At 40.9% G+C, this 25,041-nt stretch overlaps 1 protein-coding gene across 7 annotated transcripts; it reads left to right on the top strand.

The window, feature by feature from the left end:
- Window positions 1–2,359: 2,359 nt before the first annotated feature.
- CNR1 (cannabinoid receptor 1) lies at window positions 2,360–24,990 on the top strand. Of its 7 annotated transcripts, none has more exons than XM_090036421.1 (4): window positions 2,360–2,674; window positions 3,649–3,772; window positions 6,862–7,011; window positions 19,162–24,990. In XM_090036421.1, the coding sequence occupies exon 4, from the start codon at window positions 19,226–19,228 to the stop codon at window positions 20,642–20,644; it is 1,419 nt and encodes a 472-aa protein (XP_089892547.1). In that variant the 5' UTR covers window positions 2,360–2,674; window positions 3,649–3,772; window positions 6,862–7,011; window positions 19,162–19,225; the 3' UTR covers window positions 20,645–24,990. The 7 variants fall into 7 exon arrangements, with proteins under 7 accessions (XP_089892547.1, XP_089892527.1, XP_089892517.1 ...); XM_090036401.1 differs by having other exon boundaries at window positions 3,649–3,837; window positions 6,866–7,011; XM_090036391.1 differs by having other exon boundaries at window positions 3,649–3,837.
- The last annotated feature ends 51 nt before the right edge of the window (window positions 24,991–25,041 follow it).

The following is a 25,041-nucleotide window of genomic DNA, read 5'->3' as shown; positions in this document are numbered from 1 at the left end:
ACAAGCAGTCAGTCCTAGTCTCACAAACTTGGCACAGGACAATGAGCCAAGAACTTTTACATTCTAATCACAGTTCTGATACTGGCCTGTTTTTGGACAGACAGGTGGGCCACGTTTGGGTGGCCAATTGAGACCCCTCGAAGGGGCCTAATTTTCAGAAGGCAGCTGCTCTACACTTCTTGCAAATCAAATCCTTTTAAAATGTCTTATGTTGGGCATCTAAAAATGTGATAAACACCAGAAATCTCTAATAACTTCTGAAGAGTCAAGGGACACCTTCTCTGCCTCATTTTCCCTATCTACAAACTTCCTTGTGTAGTTGGTATTACAGACCGAGTAACTGATGTTTTCACGTACACTTTAAATGCTAAATGTTATATAAGAGGCAAAGATTTCTTAGGCTGATATCTTTTACTGGACCAGTATCACCCTAAGAAATCCTTGCCTCTAACATAGTTCCTAGACTGTCACAGCTGCAACATCACTCTCAGACTACTAAGCATTATCTAAGTATTAGATAAATATTATGGGGAATGTATGGGGAGACAAATACATTTTTGCACCTCCTGGAGACGGGTGCTTTTGGAAGGGAGGCAGATGTATTCTTTTTCAGGGAACAATATTTAAAATAAATTGCACCTTTTCAGGCATGCTACTTGTCCTTGAGTCCTGAGTGACATTTCAACCCTCGGCAATGAGGGATGCCTTCCACTGTATTTGACATTATTATTATTTATTGAGAACCACAATTGCACTGGCTGCTGTACAAACATAAAAATTAAGACTCAAAGAAACAGTCATCTGGATCAGATATAACAGGGGTCACAGCTAATAGGCTACAGAATTTCAGAGCCTAGATAGGACAGTAATATGTGCATTAGAAATGGACAGAGAGGTTTCAGTCTTGACGTACAGAATATTTTTGTAGCCAACCTGGCTGGAAAAGTATGCCTCAAGAGACACAGATTTAAAAAACAAAACAAAAACAGTCACTGCTCATCAGCTGGGAGGGGGATGTAAGAGAGAGAGAAAGAGAGTATGTATGTGTAAGAGACAGATAGAGAGACTGCTCATCACTGTGGTGTGTGTGAGTGACACTGCTCATCAGCTTCATAGTGCATATGTGTAGTTTTTTTCTTCTCAAAGGATCACCATGACAAATGTAAAGTCCAATCAAGGTTTGATCTGTGCATATGGGAAGCAAGGGCTGCTGTTATTGGAACAGACTAATTAGCATGCCCGCTAAATTCCTCCTGCTGGGGCAGCAGCCAGAGCCTGGTGGTACAGGCTTCCCAGGTTGGACACAGAAGAGAGAGGAGGCGATGGTGACCTCACCTTGCCAGATGCAAACCCAAACCAGGCAAGAAAGGCTGGGGAGCAGATGAGTTAATCCCTACACCTGTGTGAATTGCACTGGGTACCAAACTGCTGCCTCGCCTGGGTCTTGCAGAGGCTGGAGGGACAGCAGCACTGCAGGAGACCGCTTCCCGCTGCCAGGGAGGCAGAGGGGACCATGGGGGAACAATTTGCTGCCCCCTGGGAGTAAGGGAAGGTGTTACCTTTAGGACAGGCAGCAGGTACCAATCTCCCCCCCTCCAATCCTAGAGCCTCTGTTGCTCAGCAGAAAGCTGCGATGCAAGAGGCAACACTGAGACGCTGCTGATAATAATAATTAATAATTTAGAGCCCCTCACGGGATGAATGGGGAAGGCTGCCTACAAAGGCAGGGCTGGCTACGGGCGGGGACGTGTTGCTAGGTTGCTGGAAAGGAGAAGGTGGGGAGAGGATTGCTGTGCGGCCGGCAAAGGAAAGGGGGGCGGGGGGTTTTGCCCGGGGCACGGCAGGGAGAGGAGGCAGGGAGACAGATCTGCCTCACCCCCCCACCCAACCTGCCCCGCAGCACCTTGATGCACAGGGCAGCCAGACTTCCCTCTTCTCCTGCTGCACCCCAGTGCACAGCAAACCCTGCCCAGCTCCCAGCGCCCGCAGCAAACCCGCCTGCACCCTACCCAGAGCAAAAGCCGCCTGCCCCGAGCCCAGAGGCAACCCACCTGCCCCAGTGCCCACAGCAAACCGCAGATCGGAGAGAAGTCGGGCTGCACCCACCCATCCCCACCCAGTGCCCAGAGCAGAGCCCCCTCCCTGTCCAAGGTGCCCAGAGCCACCCCTACCCCAGCGCCCGGAGCCCCCTAGCGCCGCCTCCCTGCCCCGCAGTGCCAAGGCAGCAGCCTCTGCCCCCTTCCCCCCGTGCCCGGCGCCAGCCTCCCCTCCCCTCCCCGCCCGGCCCGCGGGGGGGCAGGCGGCGAAGTTTGCAGCCGGGCGCTCCCGCCGCCGGGCGCCCGCGCGGGCCGCAGCCGCAGGACAAAGGCGCGCGGCACGTGATGGGCCCCGGGCTTCATAAATGGGGCCGGCGACAGCGCCGGGGGGGCGCGCCCAGGCAGCCTCCGCCCGAGCCCGAGCCGCGCGGCGGCAGCTCCGGGCCCGGCGCTGAGGAGGAGGAAGTGGCGGCTCCGGCTGCGACGGCGGCTCCGGCTCGCCCCCCGCGCGCTGCCTAGGGCGGCCCCGGGCCTGGCGGGGCGGGGCGGGGCGGGGCTGGCCCGTGGGACAGCGCCTGGCGGAGCCGCAGCGCCGCGCATCGCCCCGCGCCCCGACGGACCGGCCGGGCCAGGCGGAGGTAGGGCAGCGCCGGGCTGGGCGCGGGTCTGCACGCGTGCGTGTGCGTGTGCGTGTGTGCGGGGGCCGCTGCCCCGCGCTCGCAGCGCCGGGAGCAACTTGTTGTGGGCGCTCCCGGGCGGGCGCAGCGCAGGGGCGGGCGCTGTCCCGGAGCCGCGGGCGGGCGGTGGGCAGGAGCCGGGTAGGTCTCGGGCTCCTTGGATGCGTTTCCTCGGCCGGGTCCTCTGCAAGGCTCGGGTGCTCCGAGGGGTCTGTTGCTCTCGTAATTCGGGGTGTTATTTCTTCCCTGGGATTTCAGCCATTGAGCCTGAGATTGATGGGGACCATTGCAGCGCGGTCGTGCGGGTCAGGGTTTAAGCGCGGTCGCACAGGGCAGGGTCGAGGCGTGTTCTCTAGGGCAGGCTCTACCGCCTGGACATTTTTCTCTCTCCATTTTCGTCTTTCCTTTGATAGATAGATGTGCATTGACTGGATTGGGGGGGAGGAGGTTGTTCCTGACAAGAAAGCACCCCATAGGTGCTAAGGACTGGTTGCTTTATGGTTAACGTATATCTATTCTTCTCCATACGGGAGCTGGCGGAGCAATCAACCTCTTAGCTTCCCATAGGACTTTGTCTGACATAGAGGATTTCTCTTCTAATCCTCACCCACTGGTAATTTACAATGGATGACATTCTTATTGATTTTTTTTCTTCTTCCTCCCCCCCCTCTTCCCTCCTGCACTTTTCCCCTGCAAACTCCACTATTTAGGTTTTAGCTGAAATAAAGGACCACTTGTGAGTCTGCATGGAAAGGTGTTTAGTAAAGATGCCTCTAAACCTTTAACAAAAAAAAGGTTTTTTTTTCCAATTTCTCAGTTGGTCTAATAAAAGGTATAATTTTGGAACCAAGAGTTCTAGATTTTTACACCTCTAAACCTTAGGTGAATATTTGGTGAATATTTCAGTAGGTTTCTTCTTTTTTTTTTTTAAACAGAGATCTGAAAAAAAAAAACCAAACCCCCAAATCAGTGAGGCATTTAAAAAAAAATCATATTGTGTGCATCAGAATAAACCTTCGGATTGTGAGGAGTAATTACAAGTCATCAAATGGGCTTGCTGTAAGTGGACATGTTTTTGTTTCAAAGCTATCCACTAATCTTCATAGAGAACACCCCAGGATAAGGTATGTGCTGTGTGTTTGACGCGTGAAGGTCTTCACTGCGATGCTTTGATTTAATAGAAGTAAAATGGTGTGAAGATGAGCTCCATAATATTCCCTCTTTTCCAAAAAAATTGCTGCAAGGATCACTTGCTGAAATTACAAGAACATGCTAACAGCTTTGATCCACTGTAGTACATTTCAGTAGAGTTAGGGAAATTTATGAACTAGATCTGAACAATCTGTTGTTTTGAGTGCTTTTCTGTTTTATGAAATAATTGCTTGTTGATTGCATTTTGCAACAGTCTTAAATGTGAGAGAGTGGGTTTTTCCCCTCCTTATGTGTATTCCTCGTGTTCAGTCTTATTGTTCACCTTTTCCTAAAGGAGCATATTGTCTGTCAGCGGTGGTATGGAGATTTGCATCTACATAGTCTGGGCAGAAGACCACAATTATATTTTTTTCTCTTTAATAATATTCAAATAATAGAAACTGTTGAAAGTGTAACAATTAGTTGAGAGATGTTAATTTTTTTCAGATTATACCTAATAATTACACCTTGCAAAGGTTTCCCCTTTTCTCTGGAAAAAAAAAAAAGCCTCACTGATTGTGGTGGAATAATTGTTATAATGCAGAAAAGAGTCTTTTAAGTTCACTGGAAAAGAAAAGCATGAAACATCGTTACATAGTTCAAAAGATGAATGTGTAATTTTCTCTATTTACTTGAGGTTCAAATTGGCTGTGTAGCAAGCATCAAATACAGGCATATCTTTGCTTCATTATATACTAGTGTTTGGAACAAGATGCAGAACAATTTCAATAAAAACATTAAAAATGAGATTGATAAGAGCAATATATATTTTTCTGAGCCAGCAGGCTTCTCTTGCTTCAGGGAAAAAGTTGGCTAAGTAAAGAAAAGGACTGTTTTCTAGAAATTTATCTTATCACTTCCCAGTAACATAAAAAAACGAATTAAAAATACCTTGCAACGTTCCAAGTAGAATAGGAACCAGGATTATATTGGTGAGAGAGTAAGTTATTTGAAGCTTTAATCTTAGCTGTTGTTCTTTAGTTAACTACAATTACAAAGGACATCAAGCTTTGCTAAAAGGTTGACATGTCCCAACCAATGTGTGCCATTCCTTCTGTGGTCAGTTTTTTTAGTTGGGCAATTAAAGTTTGAAAGCTGGAATAACTTCTTTAAAAAATCATTTCCTACATTTATCCTCTTGACTCTTTAATGTGGCCATTATGGAAAGCTTGCAAACTGTGATAGAATTGAGCATTTTGGTGTTACGTTTTTGAGAGTGAGTCCTCTGATGCCTTTTCCTTTTATTGAATAGAGATTGGTGAGGAGATTAAAAAGCAAGTAGAAATCCAAGCCAACCTATATATTCAATTAGCTCTGCCTAAGGATTTTACAAATTTCTTTTCATTCCTGACTCCAACAGGTCTGTTTCATTCACTCAGTTCTAGTCACCTAACTAATTTCTTAAAAGTTCTGTACATTTAGAAAGTGATTTGTGTAACTTTGAAAATGCAAACCATGTGACCTTTTGTTAGTGATTCAATCAGATTTCTGTGCATCTGCAGAATTCATTTTTATCCACAGTGATTTTCTTTTCATTTTTTTGATGCATGACTATATTGCCTTTATCTGATTCTCCTCATGAAATGGTGCATGTCTATGGAGATGTTTTGCTGCAGTTCTCCCAATATTTCAGACTATCCAAAATGATGAATATCATGAAAAATCATTCACCAGCCATCTAAGTGAAAACCTAGATGTTTCCCTTGCAGTCATAGAGAAAGTGTACAGTCTGCTGCTGATTTAAAACGTGTACAGCAAGTGACCCTAACACTGGGATTTGGCCAAGTTCAAAGCAGCTGTGCAGATGGACACAGAAGACAGAAGGCAGAGGGAAATAGACCCTTTTAATCACAACAAGGCTGCTCTTGTTTTCCTATCTATAGTGGAAATGTATGCCAGGCCCTAGTACTCAAAAGCAAGCCTGCAAATGTGCCAGAATAAGCAGCAATGACACTCTGTTCTTAATAGAAAGTTAAAAACTTGATAGGATTTTGTCCTCTAGCTTGTCAGTATTGTCTTCTACTTCTCCCTGTGTGAACTGGCATTGAATTGGTTTAAAAGGTGCACACAAAATTACTGTTGGTGAGACAAGAACTTCTGAATGTGTGTGTTTGCTTCTGATCACTGTTACTAAATTGGATCCATTTCTGTGAAATGATTATAATTGCTTGTAAATGAATTTCTTTTTTGGAAATAACTTTTTTTTCTGAAGTTCCTTGTTGCAGATAAAAAGAGTTCAATTAACAAGTTGGGGTTGGATTTTTTTTTATCATAACTTTTTTGTGTATTATGGGAGAACATTATGAATATGTAACAACTGAGCTCAATCCTAGTCCCATTGAAGTAAATGGGAACAGGGGAGTGTTCACACCTTTTTCTGAACAAGTTAGCTGTTCCATTTGCAGTAGGAATGAATGTACAGTATCTGTTTCGCTATTGCATTTTTCACCCCAAACTTTATTGCAGATATATGTGTCAAGCTATTGGCATAACCAGACTCTCAATATGTAAGACTTTTGTTCTAATTATGCAGATTATAGCTACAAATTATCAGATTTTACATGATTTTGTATTAGTTTATCTCTGTGTGTATTCATTTTTGTTGAGACAACCACGTTTACTCACAAAAAAGTACTGAGCAGAAGCAGTTGATTAGGAAATACTATGAATTCTATTTCAGCCCCCGCTGGAGTAATTTTCACACCTGCCTTTTAGGAAACCTTTCAGAGTTTTTTGTTTTGTTTGTTTCCCCTTGGTGAATATGTGAAATGTGCCAGCTATAGTTAGGAATCATTATTTTTAGCCAGTTCTGCCTCTGTTTAATACAATGCAGTACTGGAGTGCAGAGTATATATGTAACTGAAAAATTATGTAAAATGGGTTTGGAGTTTAAAAATAAATATTTTTTTACAGGATCTCAGTGGATATACTAATTTTAGATTCTTGCTTTTTTCCAGGAAGGCTGTGTAAGGGAAACATTAGAGTGGTGTGCAGCAGATATTTCGCATACATGTATTTTACATACACTTATTATTCCTTATCTTGTCTACTAACCCTTTGGCATCAGGAATTTGGGTTTACGGATGATACCCACCTCTTCAGCATTTGTAAGACTTCACATAGACATACTATGAATGTGCATGTGTATCTGTGTATATATTTGTGTACAGTTATATTAATTCATTTCTAAATGAAAATGTATTTACCTTTAAAAAAATTGTCAAATATATTTACTGGCTGGATGTACATCTGCATTTTGGGATTCTGATTAACTGATATCAGTTACTGTAATTTATTTTTTCTCTTTCTTCGTTTCTCTTTTTTCTCTTTCTCCTTTCTTTTTTATAAAGAAAAGCATCTGCTCATTTCAAAGACATGCACCATTGCCAAGCAATCTGGTGTAGTGGCTTAATATGCTAGCAAATAATTTCACAAGTTGTTTGTGTATTTGAGGGCAGTATATATGAATATCATTATATTCTGAAGTGAAGAAAGAAAATTATCTGAGCTTATTTACATTTTTGTAAAAAGCCAGACAGTTTCAAAACCTGTAGAATGCTTTCCATATTTTAATTGGAGTATTTAAATCCTGACATTCTATATCCTATCAAGAGTTCTTGACTTATATTGATAATATGAGATGACACATTTACTTTCAGTACTAACTTCTGAGCATGGTCAGTATAAGATGATGTAATGATACTTTCCGAAAGATGTGGGCTCCTGTGAACTAGAGCTGAAAGCATATTGCGTTGCAGGTGTCCAGTAAGATTTCTAGGCACTGTCCTTAGGTCACTTCCTTCCCTTTTCTGATTCTGTTATATCCCCTGTGTAGACCATCCATGTTTATATTTGCACATCCTTTGTTCTTAGTCATACCTCAGATATGTACGCTATACTTCACTTTTTTCTCCCCAGTCATTTTGATGTCAGTAAGGTCTCTGATGTGTTCTGTTCAAAACCACCCTTTCTTGACCCTTTCCACCTCTTGTGTCCCTTGTGTCAACTTATATACCTATAACCCTGTCCTGTTTACTGACCTTACTCCTTCATGTCATCCTGCACTGTTTAAGTGTAGATTAAAAATGGACCTTCAAGCTAACAGTGTACAAACCTGTCCTTCAAAAAACAACAGTATCTGCCCAACCTTCAGATCCATTACAAGAACATGAAATAACATCAGATAGTTTTCACCTTATAACATCTCAGAAGTATAGTGTCTGTCCTCATTAATTTCAGAAGCTGCTAGTAGTCCTTAAATTCTTTCATACCGTTACTTCTTTTCTTTACCTACCAAGCTTTCCCTGGCCAGTCAAAATGTCTGATTTCCTTCTTTAAATCTAAACACAAATTATCACTTCTGTCTCCACCCTAGAACTTGTGCTAATATCCTCTCCATTCCTACAGCTCCATCTATTGATACCTTCTCCACTTCCCTTCCCACTTGATGATAGCATACAGGGCACATCTACACAAGATGCTTCATGTTCAGTAGCTTAATAACACTGCGCAGTAGCATGTCACAGCACAAACAGTGCTAATACACTACTGTGAAGTATTATTAGGCTACTGCACAGTAGCATCACCTAAAAAGGCATTTGCCAGCACTAGTACAGAGTAACTCCAGTTACTGTGCATTTAGTTAGTACTTCATTAAGCAAGGACTAAATTAAAAGCACAGTAACTACTGCGCATTAATAAATGTGTAGACATGCTACTCTTCCCTTTCTTAATAAAGTATTTATGGTTTGTTTGTTTTTTCCTTCTTAATTTCTCCAAATCCATGTCCCACAACTATAAGGTCCTTGACCGTCTTTATTTTGAATTTTGCTCTGGCTACTTCATACCATTCACTTCTGGGTGATTTAATTACTCTTACTACTTTTTATTTTCCCTAACTTTACATTGTAGACCACTTCATCTACCTGAGACATCTCCATTGTCATCCAGGGGTCCTTTTGTTGTAGTTCTGCTCCTTCAAATCAGCTGGCTCTCTTTCTTTGCATTTGGTGATCCCACCTTCTCTACGCTAAGCACCATCTTTTGTACAGCCTCACATGACACAGTGCCACTCCACTGTCTTCTTTCTGTATTTAGCATTTAGGTAAGTGCTAGTAGCTGTACTTAGCAGCTGTACCTGGCAGTGTTAGTGTTCATTGAAAAATGCAGAAAAAATATGTTTTAATGAAAATGTTGTTGAAATGTTGATTTTTTTGGAACACTTTGCTCAACAAAAATTTTCAGCTGACAAGTCAAAATTAAAAAATATTTTCAACTGATCAGTTGTTCTTTTTCTACTCTTTTTGCCTCAGTAGGTAAAATGAACTTTGACTTTTCAGCTTGCTTAGCTAAATGTTTCTAGGACAGAAGTGCTTCTCTTGAAACAGAGGAATGTCTCCAAACACATCCATCTCTTCTGTCTCTCCTCTTGAGCCCAGACTTTTACTTGCTTCCGTTGTCCATAAGCTTGGTCTCATTGGGCATTTATGGACATCCTCCGGGGAGGGAGGGACATGAGGGGAGAGGAGGGAAATGCTTTAATTAGCAGGGCTCTGAGAGCCGTGCTAATTAAAGTGCCTACAGCATCATGTGTATCAATGTCCTCGCACTGAAAAATGGTGGTGGGGGGGTTTTAACTAAAGCTTGTCAAACCAGCTTCAGTTAAAGCACCCCTACCACCATTTTTCAACATGGGGATGCTGATGCACATGATACTGGAGTCTGCTGGAGTGTGGGAGTTACTGCGCTCTAGCAGACTCGATTAATAGCGTGTTAGAGCCACCTCCCTGCATGTGTACAGGAGCCCATTGTTGTGTTCATGCTACGGTCTCAGCTCTACCACTGCTGAAATCCTCACCCATGACCTCATAAAAGTTTGTTGCATATTGTATTTTGTAGCATATTGTTGGCATCGTACAAACAATACATAATCTTCTTAAATTAAAACATCTTCGGCTTTTTTGAAATATTTGATCAGATTCCAGCATGTACGGCATGCTGCTACCCAGCTTCTCATGTGTCCATACAAAAATAATCATATTAAGTAAGGTATCTTCAAACAAATTAGATGACTCTGCAAAAGTTTTGTATTGTCATTCAAAACTATGCTCCTTGTCTTTAAACTTTCCATGGACTTGTCTTTAAACTTCAGTGGACTTTTCCCAGCTCTTGTTCCATCTCTAAGACATAGGAGGAGCATGTATATGGCTTCTAGCATGTATGTCTGTAAACAGAATCCTTCCTATTCCATCCCATGCAACATCCACAAAACTCCACAAAGATGCCAAGATTCTTTATGCATCAATACAGAACAGCCAATGCGGTGTCTACCTTTGCCTAAGCTCTTCCAAATTAATAGTATCCCTGAAAAGTACACATAGTTGGTATGAGTCTCTAGTTCCACAGGTGGGGGGTGGCGGGGGCGGGAAACATATTAAGTGAAGCTGAGACCTTTGCATAGAATAAGGAATAGGAAAATCCAGCCACCTCTTTCTGGTTAGGGCATTGGTCTGGAAGTAGGAGACTGGAAGAACAAGCCAGAGGCCTGACTCCACATCTCAGTGTGGAGGGCACTCTCCTTAGGAAGGAGAGAGCTCTAGGTTTTGGCTTCTGCTCCCAATATTGTTTATACATGTTACCTATTTACTATATAATGCAAAATGTCCAAACAGTACTGGGGGGGGCAGAAGCCAGAACTCCTCTCCTAGGGGAGTGCCTTCTTCACTGAGCTGTTGAGTCAACTTCCATTTTCTTCTAGACTTTAGCCAAAATTCCTTTCCATTCAAGGGGCAACTTCATCAGGAAGAACAGGGGGTGTTTTTGGCACTGCCAGAACCTAGGTATCCCACTTCCTGTGGAAGTACCCAAAGCCCGAAGCTGCATAAAAAGTGGCTGGGTCTTCCCCTTCTCACTACCTGTTAGACATGCTGATTTATGCAGGCTTCTTCCCTCTGAGCACATAGTGATGGAAGCATGTAACTTTATGCTATGGGAAAGTAGGAGAGAGATGCATTTTTACAGAACAGAGTAGGATCAACCTCTGAAGGCACACTAGCTTGCCCATTTGGTAGAGCTGTGTGTTCCTGGGTGGAAGAGAATTTCAATTTTGAGGCACCAATCCTGATGTTAAATCCATTATCTTTAGGCCAAAGGTGGTAAAAACTGAGACATCTTGGAAGAGGAATAGGATTTGGGCCATTGTTTTTTTCTTCTCTCCTGTGTTTGTTCAGTGGTAGCTTCTTCTGTGCCTTTACACAGTCCTAAAGCTACTGGTTTTGCTCTGCATCTTTTGCCCCTTGGTATCGCTATTCTGTATCTCTGCCCCATCTCAAGTCTCCATCTACTTTTAGAATTTGTTTTTTTTCCCCTTTCTTCCCTGCCAACTTTCTTTCTTTCACTTTCTTTCTTTTATTTTGGTTTGGTGTTTGTGTTTTTACCTTTGCACAGTGTTTTGCATATAGTTTGAGAGATGCAGTCTACAACAAATTTAAGCCATACTTAGAGCCCCTGTCCTCCTCCAGTTGGTCTTGTAGATTTGTAGATGTATCCATGTGAATCCCTAGTGACTTCAAGGGTGTGGCACAGACCCAAGGGTTCTGCCTACACAGTATTCAGTTACAGGTTTATTGCCTTAGTTGGGATTTACTGTTTACTATCTCACAATATCAGAATTAGGGGACATAGAGTGAAATTATTAGAGATTTCACACAGCATGTAATTAACTTCTGGAACTCTTTGCCACAAAATACTTTAGGTTCAGAATTGGATAGGAAAAATTAATGTCCAATAGGTCCATCACTAGCTATTAAACATGATAGTATGGCTGCAATCATACCAAGACCCCTGGATGCTGTAAGAGACAAAGAGCAGGAAACAGATCAGTCTGGACTGGCCCTGCAAAAATACTCTTTTCCTTAGCATCGACTCTGCTGCTGTGAGGTACAGAATAGTGGGTGGGAGGAACCGATGTTCTGACCTTGTATGGCATTTCTTATATTATTTCATCTTGTCTAGAGCTGGGTAGGAAAAAACATTTTCTGTCACAAATTTTAGAGATTTCAGAACATGTTGTTCTATACAGGAACCCTTCATTTCGAAGTTTTCCATGAAAAAAAATTGAAACAACTTCCTGTATGAATAGCTCAGCTGTGAGGCATTCATTTGGAATGTTGGAGACCCTAATTTGTGTCATATTATCATAGGATCATGGAAAATTAGGGTTGGATTGGACTTCAGGAGGTCATCTAGTCTAACCCCCTGCTCAAAGCAGGACCATCCCCATTTAGATCATCCCAACAAAGGCTTTGTCTAGCTGGGTCTTAAAAACCTTCAAGGATGGAGATTCCACAACCTCTCTGGGTAGTCTGTTCCAGCCCTTCACTGCCTTCCTAGTGAGAGAATTTTTCTGATATCTAACCTAAACTTCCCTTGCTGCAACTTGAGACCATTGCTCCTTGTTCTGTCACCTGCCACCACAGAGAACAGTCTAGCACCATCCTTTTTTGAACCACCCTTCAGATAGTTAAAGCCCCTCTCAGTTTTCTCTTCTGTAGACTAAATAAGCCATATGCCCCAGCCCCCTAACCACTGTCAATACCCTCCACTGTCTACATTAGTTGTACAGGGGACTTGAACCTCAATATCCTGCATTCCAGGTCAAAGTCCTAATCACTGGACTCTGAGATCAGTGTCTTCATCTCTAACCCAATAGATACTTAACCATTTCAGAGTAATCAAGTGGACAGCACACTCAGCTGGCTGGGGGTCGGGGAGATGAGAATCAGGTCCTCTGTCTGTAGGAGGCCCAGCAGTGACTCCAAACTCAAATTCCTGCATCCTAGGTGAGTGCTGTTGACTGGCCATTCTGGAGGTGAGGCATAGCTTCTCTTTCTGATGGAGGATCCATCCTTGCCAAATCTGGTACATATATCCCGACAGAAAGCTTTGATTTTGATGAATCAGTGTTCCCAGCCAACATCAGTATCTTCTTAATTTTGGCTTGTAAGTTCTTTGGTGCATGGTCTCTCTTGTATGGCATATTGATATAACACCCAGAACAATGGCATTCTGATCCTGATTATGACATTGGAAAGGGTTAACTGTGTTAGAGTAACACTCAGGCAGCAGGTAGGGCAGGGTAGATCCAAAAGACTGAAACTTTGAGACTAAAGCTAGAAATATACATTTCTGAATGAAGCAGACCAACTATGCCTCAGTGTCATGTCACAGCTGATTATTTTTCATTGGGCAAAATGTCACCGTTGATGGTGCAAGGCATCCCCGCTTTTCCCAACCAGCCAGACACATTCCCAGTGATCACTGGGGATGGGTCTGACTGCGATTGGTAAAGTGGGGCTTTTCCCTGCCCAACCAGACTTGGGGCATGGGTCTGGCTGGGTGAAGAAAAGCCCTTCCCCACTCAGCCAAACCCCAACCCTGGGTCTCACTGGATGAAGAAAAGCCCTTCTCTGTGTATCTTGCTAAGCAGGGAACCTTGATTTTTCCCTGCTTATGGAGAGGCAGCCTGAGATTCCCTGGGGTGCTTCTCTAAGTGGGGAAAGTGCTTTGGGGGCTTGAGGACTCCTCAAGCCTCCAGCCCACGTGCCAAGATGGCAGGAGAAGGTAAGCAGCTCGGGCTGCTTGTACACTTCTGCCACAGAGATGATAGATCTCTGCCTCAATACCATGGCAGATGCTATTACCACCCTTCGTTGCACCAGTGGTTTTCCTTTCACGTGATGCAGAAAAGGGTATTGACGTCAAAAACATTTATAGTGGCACAAAAGAGATGTCAGACAATGTCCATTTCCACCCTAAGGGATCACCCTGCCCTACCTTCTGCCTGAGTGCTACTGTAATAACACTAATAATAATCATTTAGCACTGGTTTCAGCCAGGTTACATTCAATGATAAATGCACAAGTGAATTACATCAAAACTGAATTTAGTCCAGAGACTTCAGTAGGTGTTGCACTTATTGTACCAGAGATGATTTTGGCCCACCACAGCTAGAAATGATCCTACCTTTTATGTAATTAAACAATTTTCAGTGATCATTTTTTAAGTTTTCACTCAGGATTGGAAACCTTAATTATGTTCTAGACAGCAATATTATTCACTAACGTATAAGACGAGAATTATTAGCAATATAAATGTTAACTTTTCTAGGTCAATTCTAACTCATTTAAGATATCATTTACTCTTAGATCTTATGTCTCTACTTATTGTAATTTCTACCATGGTAAAATCCACTCGATCCAGTTGAGGTAGAGGTCCTATTGTGCTGAGCACTTTCTGAGTACATAAGATACAATTCCTGACCCAAAGTTCTCACAGCCTAAGATGAAGAGCAATATATGATTTTTGTATACAAATTACCGTTCATTTGTACCCTGCTGCCCTTTGAGCTATACTTAATTAGCAGTTGATATCATAGAAGTCAGGTATAAAAATAAAAATCTAAGTATCTTAAAATGGAATACAGTGAATCCTCATTATTATTTTTATTATTATATTTGTTTTGGCCTTTAGGACTTTTCCCTTTTGATTTTGACTACTTGTTCCAGTGTAAGCATTTATAGCCACTTTCAGTAACACTATCATAGTCCTTGTAATTACTTTCTGAAGAAAAAAATCAAGTATTCACTATTTTTATTAAGTTATTAAAATTGCTCTGTAAATCATCCTACTTTGAAAATATAACTAAAAATGCAACTGTTATAGATAACGGTGATAACGTCAATAACTTTCCTGCCTCAAATAATAAGAGAATTGTTGTTGTGATGAAGGCCAGGTCTTCTCCCCTAAGTGAATAGGCCTTGCCTGCAGACCTACAGAAGGGTTGGGGGGAGAGATAATCCTCCTCTGTGCTAACCATGAGTGAGTCAGTCAGGCATTCTGCAGTAACTACTGCTGTTAGTTTATGGATTTTAGTAGCATCTAGAGGTCTTCTAACAGGTTTTCTATAGCTACAGAGCCAGGGACAGAAGCAAGATTTGCTCCTTGCACTTTAATAATTCAGCTGTTTATAGGCTGAGTCCTCCAGAGTGTTGAGTTTCCACAACTTGTAGTAAAAGATGTGGGTGCTCATCATCTTGCACAATTAAGCCCTAATAATGCACGTGGGGAAAAAAAAAGAATTGTTAAACAAAGTCACTGAAAGACAAATGACCAATATGTCTGCAAAAGCCACGCCTAGAGGCAGGCGCTTTTGTACATTTTCTTTGGCGGTGCCAGACAAAAGCCACAGGTTTGTGGAAAGAGTGATATAGCCTATAGTAGTGTGCAGTTGGGGAAAAGAAAAAAAGGAAGTCCTGATTAGTTTTAAGTGTTAATTGTTCAACCTTTGTCTGGAAATAGAATCCATTATTTACTGTGACTGGCTGCTCATAGTTACACAACTGCACTAAAATTTTGAGTGTCAGCACCAGTGCTTGTCCACTGCTCACCTTTAATCAATTTTTCCATTTTAAAAAGTGAGCATAAAAAACCCATTTAAGGTGCCAGGCTAAGAGCTTTGGAGACTGAATTCCTCTATTTTCAGAATAGGTTCAGACAGCACAGGAAGTAGCAATACAACGTTTTGCATACTGCCTCACCAGCATGTCTCTGCACTGTCCTGGAGGGACTTGAGCTGAACTGGAAAGCCTTGTCTCTCACTTGAATTTGCTGACAATGCCCGAAATGTGCTGGTTACTTTTGCAATATAGCCTCTCATCTGCTAGGAAATGGTATTTAAGTCCCCAAATTTATTATTTTTATCATCATCACCAGGTGATCATGTCTCTTTCAGTACTGGTCTGTGCTGCATTTAAACCAGCTGCTTGAAAGTAGGTGGCTACATAACTTATCATCAGTCGTCTCAGCCATCCAACTGCCATCAGCGATACTAGCAGTTTTTCCCATTTGTGGAGTTAGCGTTGAACTTTTTCTAGACATCACACAACACCAACATGTACATAGATAGCCCTACAGCCATAAACTCTGACATTGGTTTCACCAGTTGACAATGAGGAATATTTCCAGCTGGTTAAATATAGATCAGTGCTGCAATTTGAGGATAACATACCACCTATATTAGACCAAGCTAAACCCCAGGAAAATACAACTCAGCAGCACTGGAATGGCTGTTTTACTGAAACTTTAATAAAAATCAACTGCTATTTTAATAGGTGCATCCACAGATACTGCTAGAGATTTCCAATTATGATATTCCCAGCAGCAAACAAAAACAAAATTAATGTCAGCTGCATCCCCAAAAGCCTAAACTACATTACTAATGAACTCCGAAGTACTCTCAAAGAAAACTCTCTATGCAAAGACAATAAGGTGGAAATTACTGTAATAATCTAAATGTGGAAATAGCAAAAAAAATGAAATTCAGAGTAGTATTTGCCAAGTAGGATTTGCCACTCATGATCCTATTAACCATGCTGTTAGTATAGCATATGTATGTATAGTGGTATTGTCACACAACTCACTACCTTGGAGTTGACACCTTGGAAAGTACACACAGAAATACACATGTTTTTCCATTTGTATTGCAAACAAAGGTAAGATATGAACCAAGGCTGTACTTTATGCTGAAAAAATATACACTTAATGTGATGGTAGCAGAAACAGTCTCCATAGTAATTTGATTGTCTGGTAGAAGTGCACAGTTGCATAAAAATTTGAAATCTTGACTCAAACACAATCTTCTTGACTTTGTGCTTCAGCTTTAAATGTTAAAACTGTTGTCAGAAACTAGCATTATTCCAACTGAATATTTTGGTTACTACAGTTATCTTCTGTATTTTATAAAATATATATAGTTTAAGAGAAATTTAATTTCTCAAGTTAGCTGGAAAAAAATAAGGTTTAAATGAACAGGATTTTCTTCATTTGTGCTAAATTGTTTCTGGTATTGCCATGCTCTGCTAAAGTTGCCACATTTCACTTCAGAATTAGACATATGCTAATTTTCTAAATCATTTTTATAATGTATAGAATATGCTAAATCTACTGTGAGCACTTGTCAAGTACCTTCTGGATGAATGATGCCTTGCATGTCAGATTATGATAATTCAATTTCAGCATGCACTTCAGGAAAGTTTGTTTCCCTCACCATTGCCTCCACCATTGCTCCCTACTCAGACCTTCAGAATTAAATTACTCAATCTGTTGTAAGAGTATCTGTTTTCTAACTTTATGACCTTGTCCAGATAAGTTACCTGTACAAAGCAACAGATGTCACATAGCCACTTTCTATTGCGTTATATCTCATACTGAGTGTTACATGTATTCTTTCGCCATATTTACAACACCAAGACTGCAGTGTTCTGTGGAAGTGTAGTTGCATATCCTACTTTTGACATTGGCTGTCTTGGAGTCTGAACCCATCCAAAGCCCATGGAAATCAATAAGTAGACACCTACTGATATCAATAGATTTTGGACAAGGGCCTAAGTGCTCAGGTAGGAAAGCGTAAGTGCAGTATAAATACCTGGCTAGCTAAATGAGTTTCTGTGTTTCCTGTCATTGTATGTGTTTGTGTTGTCATGAGAAAGAGAGCCAACCCTTTTTTAAAGAAAAACTGAGCAGATGTGTTTTAAATGGGCAACTCCTCTCATTAAGGGGTTGAAGTAATTACATTCTCTGGATTTTTGTCAGCTAATCCCTTGTGCATTTTCTAATTGTTTTATTGCCAGCTTCAAAGTGATCAGATTAAGTCAGGGCACGGCTACACAGTATTAGCGATTTGCTAGTGGCTCAGACAACTTCTTCAGAGTTTAAACTTCCATTTAAAAACAGACCCTCTTACAGTTGCTGAGATAACCATTTAAATGTCTGATTACAACTTCCTATAGATATAGAGAAACAATGGCTCTGATTCTTATTTTCTGCTCTACCAGTAAGAAGGGCCATATACATGAGTGTTTAGGGCCCCTTTGTGCTATCCAAGTAGGGCAGATAGGTCATAGTATAAATGAGAATCAGACCCTATGGGCATTTTTACATGTGCTCCTGACATGGCATCAGGCATTTTTAATTAGCAAGCCATACTAATTAAAGTGCCTGCACATCTCGTGTATCAGTGGCGCAGTATGTCCCTGCGCTGAGAAAATGGTGGTTGTACGCTTTGAACTAAAGCACATGGAACATGTTTTAGTGACGAGCGCACTACCGCCACTTGCTCAGTACAGAGGTACACTGCACCACTGATGCACGTGATGCACAGGGCTGCCAGAGCACATCAACTTATGTCCGCCAGCAGATATGATTAACGAAGTGTGCTCCAACACAGTGGATTTCCAGCACGTCAGAGCAGGCTCCCCACATGTATGGAAATGCCCTATAGGTCTAGTGCCTGTGTGAAGTGCTTCAGTTCACCTCTAAGAGGTGTTAATACTTCAGACTACTGATCCAAATCAAAATCTTACTATTAACTATTTCACTTGTATTTGTTTAACGGAGAGTCTTGGTCTTTCTGGAATGACAGACAGAACTTGTATAGAATATCCTTCTTTTTTTTTTCCCGGACTCTGACCATCCTGATTCCCTTGGCTCACTGAGCATAAAAAAGTAACAGAATAATGAAAATTTGTCTGCTTCAAATTCATATATCTGTAAATAAAACATTTTAGAATAGCAAGTGTGCATTTGCTACCCTAGCATTTCATCTTCAGCATATAGCCTGGATTACTGATGGACATATATAGGAATGCAAGATGAACAGTGAAATCTGTATTTACATGGGAGTCTTGAATGGTTGATTCCTTCTTCATTCTTTCCATGCATTTAGATTGTCAAACTCTCAGAACCTTTCAAAATCAAAACACTGATGTTGTTGAAGAGAAGGATGATGATTCAGTTTAAGGCAGTCTCTGCAATGACAATTGGTGCTGCCCCATGGAAACAGCTAAAGAATATTGGTAGACAAAGGTCTTTGAAATTGGATGCCTCCATTCAAAATTAGAAAAAAACCCCCACATTTCTGGTGAAGCTATTCAGAAAAAAAAATGATTGAAAATGAAAACTGTTGTCTATGGAATATTTTCACCACCACTTTTCAGGCACTTATTACTGTATAGCCATTCAGTGTATTTTAGATGTTTTGTTTTGAAATGATCATTTACACATTCTGACTAGTGAGGTGGCAAAGGCTCGAATGGATATAGGACAAGAGAAGATAAATGTTGTTTGACACATCTGAGCTAAGTTGTTTGTAGACGTGATCTCTCCATTTATCGTAATTAAGTTTGATCTTTTCCCTTTAGGATTTCCTAAGACGTATTTTTTTCCCAAGTCTCTCTGAAGTCTATATAATACAAGACTGAGGTTATGAAGTCAATCCTAGATGGCCTCGCAGACACGACTTTCCGAACAATTACAACAGATCTGCTTTACGTGGGTTCCAACGATATCCAGTACGAAGATATTAAAGGTGACATGGCCTCCAAGCCAGGATACTATCCACAAAAATTCCCATTATCTTCTTTCAGGGGTGATCCTTTCCAAGAAAAAATGACGGCAGGAGATGATCCCCTATTAAGTATCATTCCATCGGATCAGGTCAATATTACAGAATTTTACAACAAGTCCCTATCCTTCAAGGATAATGATGAGAATATACAGTGTGGAGAGAACTTCATGGATATGGAGTGTTTTATGATTTTAAACCCTAGCCAGCAGCTGGCCATTGCAGTGCTGTCCCTTACTTTGGGCACCTTCACCGTTTTGGAGAATCTTCTAGTGCTTTGTGTCATCCTGCACTCCCGAAGCCTCAGGTGCAGGCCCTCCTACCACTTCATTGGGAGCTTGGCAGTAGCTGACCTCCTGGGCAGTGTAATTTTTGTCTACAGTTTTGTCGATTTCCATGTTTTCCATCGGAAAGACAGTCCTAATGTTTTTCTATTCAAGTTGGGTGGAGTTACAGCCTCATTCACTGCCTCAGTAGGCAGCCTTTTCCTTACTGCAATAGACCGGTACATATCTATACACAGGCCATTAGCTTACAAAAGGATTGTTACCAGACCAAAGGCTGTTGTAGCATTCTGTGTGATGTGGACCATAGCTATCGTAATAGCTGTCCTTCCTCTGCTTGGCTGGAACTGCAAGAAGCTCAATTCTGTTTGTTCAGACATATTCCCTCTCATTGATGAGACCTATCTGATGTTCTGGATTGGAGTCACCAGTGTGCTCTTGCTGTTCATCGTCTATGCCTATATGTATATATTGTGGAAGGCTCACAGCCATGCTGTCAGGATGATTCAGCGTGGCACTCAAAAAAGCATAATAATTCAGACTACAGAGGATGGTAAGGTACACATCACTAGACCTGATCAAACTCGTATGGACATCAGGTTAGCCAAAACCTTGGTCCTTATTTTGGTGGTTTTAATCATATGCTGGGGCCCTTTACTTGCAATTATGGTGTATGATGTCTTTGGGAAAATGAACAAGCTCATTAAGACTGTTTTCGCATTCTGTAGCATGCTCTGTTTGATGAATTCAACAGTGAATCCTATTATCTATGCTCTAAGGAGCAAGGACTTGAGGCATGCTTTCCGGAGTATGTTTCCAACTTGTGAAGGGACTGCACAGCCTCTTGATAACAGTATGGAGTCTGACTGCCAACACAAGCATGCCAACAATGCAGGTAATGTTCACAGAGCTGCTGAAAGCTGTATTAAGAGCACAGTTAAGATCGCCAAAGTGACCATGTCTGTCTCCACGGACACAACTGCAGAGGCATTGTAAGTTAAATACCTCTCAACATTCTGAGAAAAGAAATTAGTTTAAAAAAAGACTTAACTATTTCAAACTAAAGTGTTTGTTCCCTCATCTGTAACATTTTTAAGTTTCTTGATCATTTTAAGAATCATTGCCATCAGCCAACTCTCCGAGTTTTACAATTAGGGATTCAAACAGAACAACTTTCACTTAAAAATGTCGATTGAATAATAAAGAGCAAATTGCTGAAAGAATGTGTAGAAAATATGGAATTGGCAAAATCTTAAGAGGTTTGTGTTCAAAAATGGCGAAACCTAATTGAAAACTAAGACATCATAAAACAACTTCATCAAGTAAGAAAAAGCCTTGTAATCATAATTTTCATTGCAATGTGAAATGTATTAAATGTCTGTAAGTAATAGAAGTTTTGGGGTGTTTTTTTTTCCCCAAAAAAGCGGCAGTACTGAGTTTTAGCAGTTTTGTAAAATGTGTTGTCCTGTGAAATGTATGCTGTTTTTATTATGTGTTATTGATATCTGTCTAATTAAAAAAGTGATAAGGTAGACTTATGTGAAAATGTGAATTATGTGGTATGTAAACCCCATTGAAAACATTTAACTGTATTTGAAAAATTCCTATGAGTTATTTTGGGAATTTACACTTTCAGTGGTCTTCTGTGGACTTAGAGGAAAGGCTTTGTATTTCTTCTACTAAAATTATTTGACATTAGAAATCCCCATTAATTTCGCTGAGGGTGTAAAGAATAACAGCAACAAGAGAATATAGAAGTATGTAAGTGCAAGGAATGCATTGGTTCAGACTTTTAAATACCACTGCGTATAAACACAAAGACATTTATTGTTATACAGACTATTTCCCTTCTCTTGGGCACATGTGAATATGAACGCTGAGAAGAGAAGGTACTGGATATTGGCTTCTTTAGCTGGCAACTGTTTTTGGTCTCATGCTATCACTGGACTTCTGAAGACAGCATGTGTCAGACTCATTGTGTAATGTTATCACTGTGCAGTTGATGTATACTTGACGTGTGTTTGCATTCCTATATCCAGATTAAACAGATTCAAAGCCTGAGATGCCAAACTCCAGTCATTACTAAAAAAAGGAGGAAGTATTGCCAGGATTAGACTTTTTTATTATGTGTGAGCGGGTATAATATTAAATATCTGTGTGTACATGTATGTGTGTGTGCACGTGCACAAAAATGTGTGCATGTGTATGTATTCTAAATAAATGTGAGTCGTTTTATTAGGCTAGGAAACTAACAAACGTAAGCTGTATTTCTTGTTGCGTGCTTTGCACATTAATTCTGTTTCTAAAACTGAGCTCTTCCACCTGACTAGTTATGAAATTAACGGTTTTAAGATTCAGAACATGCTAGCAAATCCATATTGGGAGATTTATCCATGTATTAGAGGAAACAGCATTTTGGTTTTACTTTAGCACAAGGTTTAGCAGGAGGCAAAATAAGCCATGAACAAAAATAGACAACTGAAAATCAGTGTTTTACAGTGCTTTAAAAATATTTTGAATGCTGAAGATAAAAAAACAAACATTTTATTCTTAAAGTCCTTGAGTACTACTTGAGTCCTTGGTTCCAAAGAGGATGAAGCTAGACTGTTCTCTGTGGTGGCAGCTGGCAGAACAAGGAGTGATGGTCTCAAGTTACAGCAAGGGAAGTTTAGATTGGATATTAGGAAAAAAACTTTCTTATTAGGAGGGTAGTAAAACACTGGAACAAGTTACCCAGAGAGGTTGTGGAACCTCAATCCTTGGAGGTTTTTAAGACCCAGTTAGACAAAGCCTTGACTGGGATGGTCTAGTCCTGGTGGTTCTGCTCTGGGCAGGGGGTTGGACTAGATGACCTCCTGAGGTCCCTTCTAACCCTAATTTTCTATGATTCTAAAACTAACTAATGGACATGTAGTTGCATCTCACTGTTAAACAGGGTACAAAAGACAATGGAAGCCTGAAACCTTTAAATATAAGGCAAAGAAAGAAAATTTGTAGATTCAAAGATGCAGTTCCATTTTAGGATGGAATTTCTCCAAAACTGGCGGTTTTAATATTTTGTGAAACAATCCCATTGGTGTGGAAATGCTTATTCTGAATAAAATGCATTGAGTCTGATTCCCTACTGCCAAGTAACATTGGTGATGTCTTGTTTCCTGTTCTGACTAATTTAAGCCAGTTAGCAGCTTGAGGGTTCACCAAGGCAGGATAGGAGGATCTTTCTTGTCCTAGTATTTGTGTAATAAAGACCATGCTGCCATCCAGCCCTCCATGCTCTAGGGCAGGGGTGTCAAACTCACACTGCCCAAAAGCCAGATCCTTGTGGGCTAGATCTGGACCCAGCAGCAGCAGGCAAGCAGCACTGTGTCAGCACAGCCTTCACTTGCCCCCTGCCACGAAAAGTGCCATAACCCCAAATTCCTGGGTCCCCCAGGAACCCACTTGGCTGAAAGAAAATGGCTCCATAGGTCATATGTCTGATACCCAGCTCTTGGTCATGTTGCTTATGGAAGGAAGCCTGGCTGGATCTATGGTGATCCCAAGCTTCCAGAGTGACCCTTTTAGAGCTCTGGTATTTGGGTGCAGGTCAGAGCAGCCAATAGCCCCCAAAGACCTAGTGGCAACTTCAGCCTTCCCCAGGGTTGTGGGGAGAGCTTATATTACATAGAGCCCTTTGTCTGTCTAGGGCCCTGTACCAATCAGAGCGTGATTGGAGTCAAAGGTCTAACTCCATGCCTAGTCATTTACATCTGTGTAAAATCCAGAACAGAACAGCAGCATTTTTCTTCTGCCATGCACAGGTATAAATAACCATGTAAGGTACCAGACAGGAGAGATTCTAGCCCATCAATTTCAGACTTGTGACTCACCCTAAGAGCCAAATCATGCAAGGTGCAGAGTTACCACCACTCCCATTTAACGTGGTGGGCATGTCAGGACACTTTACCTGAGAGGTGAGAGGTGGAAGGTGAGAAGCAGTAAAAGAACAATGATTAGCTTGATTGCTTGTGAACCCTAATTATAGAAGCTTTTTTCCCTTTCCAAATATAACCTGCTCATCCCAAAGCAGTTTGTTAGGGAAAACATAATTGTCAAATGAAAAGGTACTTTAAGAGCCATTTTTTTAAACTGTCGTTTTGTGAATTTAATGGAGATTTTATAGATTTCTGTTGTGCATTTGAGTTCTAAACTTTACATGACAAAACATGGGGCAATGGGGCTGTCTTGGCACTAAACTTGGTGCTTACTGATATAATAAGAAATAGCATTCTGTGATGTTTCAATGTGTCATTGAATACCTTCATTTACACAGGAGTTTTCTAAAAAGCTCTGTAAAGTGTTTGTCAACTTAAAAATGCATTCATTAAATGAGGTGGCAAAAATGTCCCTACAACCTGTACATGAGCTATAACTATTATTTAATTAGATTATCAGTTACTGCTCCTAGATTAGCTGTACTTAAATTTCTGCTTTAGGTAATCCTAATTTGCAACTGCCCACTTTCTTCTGGTGATAGCACAGCCAACCTACATAGCATTTCACAGCCACCCACAACCTCACAAAATGAATAACTCTCTAGTTACAGTTCTATGTATTTATCAACTCTTAAGTGTTATATATCTATAAATGAGACCATCTGTATCACGTGCAAAGTTAGGTTCTTATCAGTTTAGTTGTATATTTGTATATTATCTCCTCAGTGCTGTGCAATCACTATCAAAGTTTTCTTGCACTGGCCTTCTGACGAAAATGTCTGCCATAAGATAGAACATTTTTTTCTAATGTTTTTGGGCTGAATGTATGTAAATAAGTGAATAATAATAATAATAATAATAATAAAAAAAAGACAGCTGTACAAGCAGTGGCCTCAAAAGTCTGTAATTTTAAAATAGGACAAATGTTGAAGTTGCTGTGACATCTGAAAAGCTACCTTATGAATAAACTGTTTACAGGGTCTCTTGGGATGCAAAGTCATAAAGATAGGAAAGTCTTTCCTTTTGATAATATGAAGTAAAGAAATTGGATTACCTGAGCTTTTTATTTCCAATGTTTCAAAGTGGAGAACATAATTCTTTAGTCTGTAAATCTAACATTATTACTTCCTCTTAGAAGAATATTGTATCATTAGATGTTTGTTTGAGCTGGTAACATCCTTGCAGCTGCTGCAATATATTCCTGTTAGCAACTTGTATAATACTTTGTACACAAGTACTGGTAAGACTGTCATTAAAACTAGCTTTGACCATTTAACTACCAGTAGCAGAATAGTATTTCTGTAATATTTCCAATGTATTACTACCATATCATATTTTATTTCTATAATGTAATTAAACTGTTATTTATTCAAGGAAAAAGTATTCTGTTATTTTTGCCTTTCAAAATTTGTTGAGGAA

Source organism: Crocodylus siamensis, chromosome 1 (assembly GCF_052110815.1).
Source record: "Crocodylus siamensis isolate JL-2025a chromosome 1, ASM5211081v1, whole genome shotgun sequence".
NCBI lineage: Eukaryota > Metazoa > Chordata > Crocodylia > Crocodylidae > Crocodylus > Crocodylus siamensis.
The sequence above is the reverse complement of the archived record's forward strand: the minus strand, read 5'-3'. Positions and strand labels throughout refer to the sequence as shown.

Bases quoted from the DNA above. Each gene is read 5' to 3' on its own strand.
- CNR1 (XM_090036448.1), top strand. From the start codon at position 19,226: ATGAAGTCAATCCTAGATGGCCTCGCAGACACGACTTTCCGAACAATT.